This window comes from Tigriopus californicus, chromosome 4 (genome assembly GCF_007210705.1).
Source record: "Tigriopus californicus strain San Diego chromosome 4, Tcal_SD_v2.1, whole genome shotgun sequence".
Taxonomy (NCBI): Eukaryota; Metazoa; Arthropoda; class Copepoda; order Harpacticoida; family Harpacticidae; genus Tigriopus; species Tigriopus californicus.
The window spans coordinates 5,765,962-5,777,229 of record NC_081443.1 but is presented as its reverse complement, the minus strand read 5'-3'; the positions used below and the strand labels follow the sequence as shown (position 1 = coordinate 5,777,229).

The window sequence follows — 11,268 nt, the reverse complement described above, 5'->3', positions numbered from 1 at the left end:
CGTTGAAAAGTCCAACGAGATTTTGGAACAGATGGATTGATCTGGAGTTACCGTTGACCTTTGTGACTTGTTTGTCCCATCACGTTATTACCCATACAACACAGAGGAAAGCACAAACAAGGATGAGATAAAGAGCCAAAGTATTGGAGCATTGTCTCGCTAGACTGGCCAGGAGCAAAAATATCATTGTTGATTGTCATTTGATCCCGCTTATCCCCTTTTCCTTCCATGGATCTGGTCACCTTAGAACACTCCCAGTTAAACTGCTGTTCTATTACTCGGCATATCTACAGGGTGTTTACGATTCATTAGCGACTCACTCGCCAACATCGGTTTCGGGTGATGGATGGCATGATGTTGAAGATATTTTTGGTAATACTGAGCCACTCTATCCCAAACTCTTTCTCGTCGCAAAATAAACACCGAATGTTGAATCCCATTATCAATCTGATAAGGGAGGAAATTTTGGTCTTTGAACAAGCGACAATTCGACAATTCGACGACACCTAGAGCACAGAAACACGGTGAGCAAGTTGGCTTGCTTACAAGTACCTCTCGGGACTCTATTTATTTCAAGGACGAGATAACCCGATAACAGATCACTGAACCTTTTCCTATTGTCTCTCCCAAGTGTTCTGTACTGGTTGTACTGGAGTTGGCTGGGATGTTGATAATCACGGATTGTTGACCCCTAAGAACAATGAGGGTTAAATCAAAACTTCGGGCGACGGAAAACTCCCTGATTCCGAATCGTTTTTCTAGCGTTTATTTGATTTCGTGGAATGAGTAAACAACGGGCTGATTGAGGGTCTAAAATTAGAATGATATTCAGGAGCAAAACAGGTTTTCAAGTTCATTATCTTCAGTAGCTTGGCCCTAGTCCGATGAGAAACACGCCCGTGATGATGTTTGTTTGCTCTCTTGTTTGCAATGTGAAATCGGAATTTCAAAGAGGGGACCGAACACTCAATAGTCATGTATGAATTTGCACATCTGAATGAGAATCACGCTCTCTTTTCGACCAACGTTTCAAAATATGAATCCCCCTCTGATTGTATGTTTGATTTAAAAATGATCATTCACGCGTTCTATACCCAACTTTTCTTTATTCCAGGGTGTCAAGTGCGCTGATAGTTTGGTTACAAAGTCACTTGACAATATTGTTGGAAATTTGTGGCAACAGAGACAGGAATCATCGGGATCCAGTGCGGGCAATCAGGTAAGTTTCTATGACATACGGGAAATTGCAGGCCAAGCCTCTGTTCTCATCAAATACCTGGCATTCCATGGTTTCTCCCACTCTTGAGATTTGCTCGTCATGTCTAGACTACTTAAGAGCAAAAGGGCTTGCTGGGTTCGTCCAAAATCCGAGATCGACCATTGACCTGTCCCACGTAAAACGCGTTTATGGAAAACCAGCGACGAGTTGAGAAATTGAGCAAATCCCCATGAAACAATAAACAGAATCGATTCTATAGGGGATTAATATTCTATTATGAAGCATTCCACCTCTGGACAAAGGATTAGACCTCGCTGAGAAAAACATGATTTGATTCACCTTTCATGTAAGGAAAAGCGGCTTTCAAACCACACCTTCGAATCATTTTGACCGACAAATGATCCACACTCGCTGATAAAAAGCTTCAGGAACCACCTTTACAGAGTAGCTTGTTAAGAACTTGGGTGGTTTCCTAGACTTCCTTAGAAACCTCCCCGGTGATTTGATCGGTGTCCTTGCTTATTGTTCGCGTAAGCAAACAACTCCTTTTATGCGAGGACTCCGATTTACCTTTTACCCTCTGTACTCAAAGTGCGCCCTTCGAAGTTCAAAAGGTGAACAGATATTTTGGTTGGGACTTACCACTCTGCGTAGGACTAACCATGGCCCTCGATTTAATGCTTACCCGAGGAAGGGGAACAACTGACCCTTTAGGGTCAATGTGTCCATGAGCTGGCGACGAAATTTGGCCCAATACCAGTTGGATAAAAGAAATGGCACTACTCACCAACTCAACATCCAACATTTTTTATTAGCTATACCAACCTTTCCTCAAATGGAATATATATTTCAGTTTTACTGCCACTATTGCCTCATTTGAAAATGGCAGTTCATACAAGTAATCGATGTGGTAGCTTTGCGCTGGGAAAGTTCAGCATTGTCCTGGATTGCGATCTGTTATCAAATATTGAGAACTACTGAAGTACTGATGGTCAAACGACAGAACCCTGATGACAAAAAGCTTCACCAAAATCTTCGTCGATAGTCGTCATTCTTTTAAGAATCTTTTTAAAGAATCATACGTACAATTACAACCCACAAACAGACGAAAATGAAGTCAGGTTAGTTCCAAGGAGAGCTGTATTAGTAGAAATAGTCTGCCACCCTGAGCAATTGGTAATTATCTCCTGACCGAGATTCAATTGCCTTGGGCTAAGATTCAAGCACCAGAATTTGCTGGCACATCAAACTGATGGCGCCAGTCCTTCTTATGATTTGATTCGCCATTGTCCCAATCTCAACAGCAAGTGTATTCATTTCATCGGTAGTGGTTGGTGGTGTCTATGCTGACGGAGAACCAACCAACCAGCCAACCACTAGCGACCAACGAGTATTATTTAGCATTGAGATCTCTCCCATTGAGTGCGACGGCGAGCTTCAACATCCACCATTGATGGAGTTCGAATAATGGGGAACTGGGGTGAGATTGCTTCTTTGTATTCAAAACACAATCTTTGATCGCCATCAATTGGCACATCCTTTAAGATGTGTCGGGGTCCTCTGGCAGTTCAAGTACCTGGACTTCTCTTTAGGTCTCCCATCCCAACTCCTGGTTCGGCAAGGGTGGTCCATTCCAGATTGACCAACCGGCTAAGATTGCTAAGAAGACTAAGAACAAGTCGTTGTCGTCTTCCTAAAGAGTGAGTGTCTTGACAAGGAAGAGGAAAGAAATTAATGACCAATAAATACAAAGTGAAAGCTTCAAAGTCTGGCAGAGTTGTAAAATTTGAAATCTTGGCAGCAGGCAGGAAGAGGGCGACGAGCGACAACTACAACAACTTTGACGAGGATGGCTTGAAGATCTTCAAATGAGAAATATTGAGGAAAGAGTGTGAAAGAAATCCAACTGATTTGACCGTTGGGGCCATATAATTCAAAGCTGACTTGACCTGCTACAAATGTCCGTTCCGTTCCGTCCTTTTCTCCGTTTTTTTTTGTCGTCAGCTTTCGCCTTGATCTCGTCCAAGCACAACTGGCGCCTCATTCATTTTTTGATTCTAGGTTTAGTGGCCTCTTAATTACCAACATGATAACGTTTATGATTTCAAAGGATCGCGCGATTCATTCTCAACTCCATTTTCTCGCTCTTTCATTGTTTCTTGGATATGGGGATGGATGATGGCTAGTTCATTTTGCTGACCTCCAGGGTTCATCTCATGCACAATGACTCTTGTTATCTTTCAATATTTTCCTGTGTCGAAAATTAGCTCATAAATCTCCAAATGGATCTTGTCACTCTTTGTCTTGCTATGATATTGGAACGGCTCTCACTGTTGGAAATATCGTTCCACTGAACTTTGACGACAGAGAGCTTCCTCGACAAGAGCAGGTGACTCTTCAACTTCCGATGCTTCAGAACTCTCTTCAGTGATCGAGGGAAATTAAGATCCATTGACAATGGTGCTGGAATGGGAGGAAGTGAAGACTCATTTCGGTCTCGAGTCGACTTGAACCTTACCCCGTTGAATGAAGTGAAATGTCTCCTCAGCTCCTCCTGTCTGCTCTCTTACTTACTCAAGTAGTAAATGGCGTGGTAGCCGATAGACTACGAAGATGAGTGTGTTTATGCATAAGACGTCAAACCTACTGTAGATGGCTCTACAGCACTGCGATATGGACATAGTCTTTTCAGTAGATCACTAACTGGCCGAGAAGAGGCTTTGAGAAGAACGGCTACCCATGCATGGAAAGTGCGTACGCATGTACTGCTCATCGTCCTAGTCTTGTCATACTTACTCGGAACTCCTTCCATAAGGTGTCCGTTCAACTGACTGACATTTGAATTGGGTGTGAAAATTTTGACCAATTCAGTTAACACCTCGATAGCTGTCCGGCCATTGCCTGGGTGTGAAATGGTTTGTTATTCTTCCTGCTCAAAGTCTGAATTGACAGCTTAGCCCACGAGTTTTTGATCAAGTCATCTCATAGCTAGCAAGAACAGTCAGGGGAATCAAACTTGATTAACAAAGGAAGTCGCACCATTGGTCTCATTCGGAGTCCTCGATAAATACTCACCAAGTGGGACACGCCCATCTTTCACTGGCTTCGAATGCTCAAGGTGTGCACTTGGAGGAACTCACAATAAATGACCCAGCCAGATGTACGTACAGTTCTAGAATTGTCGACACTAGGGAGAAAGAGAAACAGTGAGGGAGCCGGGAAAGGGAATTATAAATGGCATCGAGTATCCAATATCAATTTGGCAAAGGAGTACTCGTAGGACGGCTCAGTATCGTATCAGTAGTGACTTCTGTCCTTCTCATATTTTCATTCAACAAAGAAGGATAAATCCGGGTTTCCGATTTCATTCACCCCAAACCCCGAGAGCAACGATCGCACAGCTAAGAGGGCGGCTGGCCACCCAACCAAGAGCAGCACATGATTCAATAATCGTTATATTTAGCTTGTTTCTTAATCCCCACCCGATAAGGGAATGGCTAGGGAGCTGTTGGGACGATGAAGGGATGGGATATTAAGCAGCTTCGATGTTATTCTGGTACCTTGAATCCGGGTAGGAATCACCCAAATGACCTGCCAGTGTGATAAATCCCGAGAAAAGCGAACAAAATTGGTGTTGTTGCTCGAACTACGAATATACGAACATTCAGATTGCATGTCGCCTTCAAAGCTGACCATGAGACTGGGGTGAAGAGAAAAACCAGCTGGGTCCCTGATCCCTCTCCTCGCCCTGGCCTTGAGGCGCCACACGGCGAAATCTGGAGAAACGATGAAAACTGAATTTAAATCTTTGCCATTAATCCAATGAACATTTGTCGTCCGAGCCGCTGCTTCGCCCTTCTCCGATCGTTCATGTTGTCTGTGAGCGTTGGCCAAGTTCGCATACCATTGACCAAGAATGCCTCCAGAGTGAAGCTCCCCAATCTGTCCCACAGTGATGTCATTTGTAGTCATCCTTGCATATTTTGTTGTATCATTCCAAATTCCACTCTCGCACCCCGGGAAGGTTTTTCATTCACAATACACATTGGCTATACATGCTAGGGACGGTAGGCAGTGCTGATCAAAAATGTGAATGCTTGGAATGGCAGGAGGAAGCATGTGTGCGAGTATGTGTGTTTGTATGCACCAATGTGCTTGGCATACCCGCTCAAGTTTTGCGCCCAAGAAAGATCAACAATGGAATACAAAGTTTTGGTTCAGCTTACACATTTGCTATTCATAAGCTGCTCAACCACATCAATGATAAGTGGGTGAGTGAGTGAGAGAGTGACCAGAGCTAAGCCAACCAAGAGGAACTAATCCAAAGCTCAGCATGTCTTTCTTCGATTCGAAATCTTGATACATTTCTGGGTCTTTGTCAAAACGCATCAAGCCAGCAGCAGCTCACTCAGTGGACAAAATGTGAACGTATATGTGAGGTTCCACCATCATCGCCACAAACAACCAAACTGGGCAGAACTAATATTAAGAACAATAACAACAGCAACAGTAACAACAGCGTCGACGACGACAGAATCTTACTCTCTACAGGTGACTCGATACGAAGATATTTTATTAGATGACGACTATCCAAGTGCCTGGTCGCACTTGTTTGGATAAAGAAGCTGGCTTGGCCTGGCCTGCTTGAGTGGATCCATCGCATGTGTGGATTAGAGTAGGCATTGCACTTCGAGCGAAGTTCTTGATTGGTTTGCTGCTTGACTGACCTAACCAACAGTACCAGACAGCAAAGAAGAATGCTTCATGAGAATGAACGAATAAGTGCTGTCTTTTACCCTCTGGATTATGATGACGACGACAAACAGCGATATCGGGGACGAGGATGAAGACCGAGATGATGACGCCGCCGATGGGACTGGGTGGCAAGTTGGAATGCGATTCAAAGAACTGGATATCACCTCTACTCCTACTACTACTACTACTACTACTACTACTACTACCACCAACAACAACAGCTACTACTTGAATGACGAACGTGAATGAATTGACTGTGTTTGATTTGTCATTCTTGAATTGAATTGGTCTTACTTTTTGCGTTTTGCTTGAGATCGAGACTCGACGCCTGGGTTCTAATCTAGCGTTGATGTGATTCAACAAACATCCTCCACAATCATAATTCCTGAAGGAGCACTCACTCGATCTAGTCCGGTGTTGTTTTCTACTATGAGAGGCACTTGGCGATTCGTGCTGTGTGACATCCGTGGGACGAGAATTTTATCGGTCAGCATTATCTTAATAAACAGAGATTGACAGGGGAACGAACCATTTGAGTGCTTGGCTTCCAGTCAGCCAGCCAGCCAGCGGCTGAGCACTTGTTTACTGGAAAGACAAAGTTCATCAATATCCCCTGATTCTCTGGCTCTTGCACTGACAGTGTGTGTATGTCTGTGTTTGCCTCTCTCGGGTGTCCAACTAACCTCTCTAGCTGGCTCTCTGGACTTCTTGAACTCCTTGACAACAATCCACCCAGAGGAGCAGGAGGATAAAGTGAATTGACTTGACAATTCTCTCAATACCATTTATCGATTTTGCATGGACAGACAATCTGTTCTCTGCTTGTGTGTGATGAGAGTAAGGGAGAGCGATTTGATTTTTGAACAGGCCAGAGATAATTCGGAATTTAACAGGTTGTAACAGTCCAACCCGCTCGTGGATTTCATCTGAGGAAGAGCGTCAAAAGTAGCCACTGGTGGAGTGCTGCTGGGCGTTCGTTCTAACTCCAGGCTTGTAGTGTATCAAAAGATGAAATCAATTTCTTCCCGATGAGCCATGGCACTTGAGAGATAGATACGAGACAGAGAACGTGCTGCATCAACTTGCTGCCATCTAACAAAAATAAATTGACGATTTACGAGATGCAATCTTTAGCCTCTAGCGCGTGATACAACGATTGGAACATGGCGAGTCAGTACTTCATACTACAGTATGCTGATCTTGGAGCAAAGCATCGAATTGGGCAGAACATAAAAGAAGAATATGGACGTGCTCTGAATCCAGCACGATTTCATGGAAGATTGTTACATTCATTAACATCATGTTGTAGATGTCAATTCAAAGCTAAAACAAACTAGATTCACCATGAGTCCTAAAGTGGAGGAGACCTCTCGAACATCAGTTCGATCTTTTTACCCCTCCCATATCCGAATTCAAGTCGGCGACTGAGGAATAAATCGATTTCTTGTTAGTCCCCGGCCTCTGCCAAGATTAATGAATTACAAGCAATGTGTTTGTAATGATGCCGACTGCCGCCAATGGATGAGATCTGATGAGCACAGAGCAACAAGAAATTCTAGATATTTGAAGCGATTGCCTCTTTCTCCTCCTCCTCGTCCTCATCTCTTCATGGACTCACCAAAAGAAGCCACAGATCGAGGAGGATCCAATCCCTTGGCTGATGAATGTGCCCGTCACCCGCGTGTCCCCCTCGTCTCTACCCTCTGACACTTTGTTTTTGGGGCCAGGGTGATCACAGAATGAGTACGAGGTAGAAAAGTTGCCGTTAACCACCCAGAATGAATCGATTCCGCAGCTCTGAACGTCTTTCGTTGCTCGTATGCTGCATACTGTGGACGAGTCAATATACAAGGATGTGAGTGTGTGTGTGTGTGTGTGTGAGAGAGAGAGAGAGAGAAAGAAAAAAAAGAGAAAGAATTGTTGGTGAGAGTGACAACGAGAGAAACGCTGCTGGCTTGTTGGTGATAGTCGGGCATCAAAACAAGTTCACACAGATCCAACCGCATTGATTGATTTTACAGCCACATCGAAGTGACACATTTTATTGAAATGTCAATTGAATGCCCACAGATTTTGCCCTCAACAACCTCATTCGGCTGCCCAAATTGATTCTCATGCTCTGACTCCAAATGGAAATGGAAAATTTTTGCTATATGTCCTCAATAGCTTCGACACACTTTGAAAACAAAGAAGAAAATGCACTTTATCGCGAATCCACAACGTTTGATAGCATTAAAAGCTAATTCAAGGTTCACACGAGTTTGTCAAAGCTTACTGTAACCATTACCTCCGGGTTGTCATCATTGTTTCATCGGCTATGATTGGCACCAAGTGCATTCAAGTTCCGATTTTGCCTCCTCAAGATAGCCTTCCCTCTCTCCCAAGTCCCGACTCGAATTCATTCTGCGTAGGTACGTGGCACAATACAGACGAAATACGGACAATTCGACGGCGATGTTGCAGGAAAGAGCTCTCTCGAAAGCCAAGAGAAAGTCAACAAAACTGAGAAATGCTGAAATATGCAGACAATGCAAACAGTTTGTAATCCCAGTCAACAGGGTCCATCCACCTTAATCACTCGAATTCAGGGTTCCATTTGGATCAACAAAATCATAAAATAACCTTGTTGCCATCTCGGATCTCACAACCGCGACAATGGGAATGGGATATGTCAAAGATGTTCAAAGACAATATTGTGCGAATATGGTAAAGACTTACATGAAATAGTGACATCTACAGTCATATAATGCAGCCCCGATCAGGCATTCCAAGTTCCATTATCGGGAATCCGCTTCGAACTTGTCATGCGTTCGACTTGACTACAGATACGAACGAGTCTAGCAAAAAGAATTATCTCCAATTCTAGTGATCCAAGTCTAACACAAATCAATAGTTACTACTCGATTGGGTCAATTTTTATAAGGGATTTGAAGCGCTTAAAGCTACTATCATAGCATAATTGCAAGCTTCATTTCTGTAGTATCCGTGAGCCATTTTCATACTTGATGTGACTCGTCCAAGAGTTTGTGTTGCATCGTCGTTACTTTAGATCGAGGCTGGGAGATTGAGGCGGAGTTGATGTGTTTGTTGTTGAATTTGGGCCGGCATTTGGTGGCCGGGCCCCTTGAGAAAATTGACGTTTTATCTGATAGTGATTTTCTTAATTATTCGATGCATAGAGAGTAGCCGATGCCGAATCAAGATGCAGGCGAGGTAATAAAGAGAATTCCGCGCGTAATGAATTTTTGTCTCTAAACAAAAGGCGAAAAAACCAGATCTTTCGAAGGCATTCCGAGTCCATCGCTCGCTAGTTTGTCTAACCAGCCATGGGATTCGAGGATCGTCCCCTTGATATGAACTTGCTAGAGAGCCTAGCAGCAATATTCCATTGAGCGAGAGCTCACTAGAGATTCCAGTTGTATAACGGATCGACTTCTCGTAAAACATCAAAGTGGAATTTTGATGTCACTCCGCCAAATTAAATGACATGCTCTGAATGGGTTCACTTCACTTTGAAATCCCTATTCCTGGCAGGTCAGCATCTTATGTACTCCACACAAGACGGGTGGGGCGAAATAATTGGTCTTTGATTCCTGGTGAACAAATAGGCATGCTTCTGCTTATTCGGTTTCAAAACAATAGGTATTGCATAGAAACTCTGAAAGTCGCAATGAAGCGGGTTGGCCCTGCCATCAAAAATATGAAAGCAATGCCGAAAGTGACTCGACATTAATATCAACTCGCACGTAACCCATAGTAAATACTCAACAAGGGAGGGAAAAATGTATACGATGCAAATTGGAATGCATCTCGCCATTCCAAGGAGGATTAAAAGTCCACTCAGGATCATTTCCCTTGAATCAAAGGCCATACCCTCCGGCCTTAATGTACCGAAATGTGAGCTCAGGATGGCAATGACATTTTGCTCTTGTCCAAAGACAAAGAGAGGAGGGGAGAGATTACTTCTACAGTATGGACTATCTACGTAAGTACTATACTGTAGTGTACGGTAGATTTGAGGCAGCGAGGCATGCCTTCTTGATTGTGGGTTCGTCAGACATGACTTCGAGTTTTATCCGTGATAAAACAGTGTTAGTACATCAAGTTCACGTCGGAACTTGGATCTTCCAAGCTTGAATTCAAAATAATTGGACAGCCCACAAAAAGAGGAAACAAAAAACAACGGCTCGTACTCGATAGGGAACTATCGAACTCGCTTGAGCTTGCATCATAAACTTCCATTGTTTTTGAAGGGTATCCTTACGTTTTCAGTCTGGCCTTCGCTCTGAAAGACGCGAGGGATGAAATTCAAAAATTCGTATTCCTGTCATCGTGTCCCCAGTTGCGACCTAGCGGCACTGGCATACACCATTGTCAACGTACGAGTTCAGATAGTACAGTACGTACTATGTACATACATACGACATTCTAAACACACACTCACACTCGCACACGTACACACGCACACTCCTCACTCAAGTTCCATCCATCCATTGTCCCACAAGTCGAAAGATCCAGGTGGCCTGCTTGAACGAGCAGAAAATGTATCCAAGATAAATGATTGTGGAATTTAATTTGTTTCATGTCAAATTGTCAAGTCTGGACCTCGCTCACACTATGCCACTGACGACGACAACGAGGGAACTCGTTGTCGCTCTCTTTAGCGTTTCCCTAGCGTGCAGGCGGCTGGAACGAGCTCAGACTGAGGTCGCGAGGCTGAGAAGCCGAGGCTACCTACACTGCTTACTACTTTTCCGCTTTCTAGGGATTTCAAATTTACCAATGCAATTGTTGGCCCCGATCAATTCTGAAAAAGTCATTTCGCTCAATGTGTTTTTGTTGGGTTGTCGCAATTTCTTGGTCGCTTTTTGCTGTTTTGAATGAGGCCAGATGTGCCATGAAATTGCTCAAAGAAAGGTTGGCGATGCTCGATTCGCTCTTTTTCTGCATTTCGTTTCCTCAAAGGCAGAAGGGGTAACGATTGAAAAATGGACGCAACAAAGCAGGAAAATTGATTGTTCTCTCGCTCTTTCGGGATGTGAGGCGAAATGTGAGGCGGGATGTGAGGCCGTAACGAAAGCTTGTGGCCTCTGTAAAACAGAATCACATTCCTGCCACTTTGATGAAGGTCTTCAAAACATACAGTCAGTCTTACATACGAGTACATACAAACACACAACAACAACACGGCCAAAGCCACGGTGACATCTTGACGTCAAAGGTCTCAAGATGGGAATTGATGATGACGCCAATGAATGATTGTGAGATCCATTTTAGGCTCACTTGACCTTGTC

At 43.8% G+C, this 11,268-nt stretch overlaps 1 protein-coding gene across 1 annotated transcript in view; it reads left to right on the top strand.

The window, feature by feature from the left end:
- Window positions 1-1,114: 1,114 nt before the first annotated feature.
- The window catches only part of LOC131879125 (protein dead ringer homolog), a gene marked incomplete at its 5' end in the record, with an annotated part of 50,095 nt that continues 39,941 nt past the window's right edge, over window positions 1,115-11,268 (top strand). Inside the window, 1 exon segment of the mRNA XM_059225349.1 lies at window positions 1,115-1,219. Within this exon segment, the coding sequence (XP_059081332.1) occupies window positions 1,115-1,219 (105 nt within the window).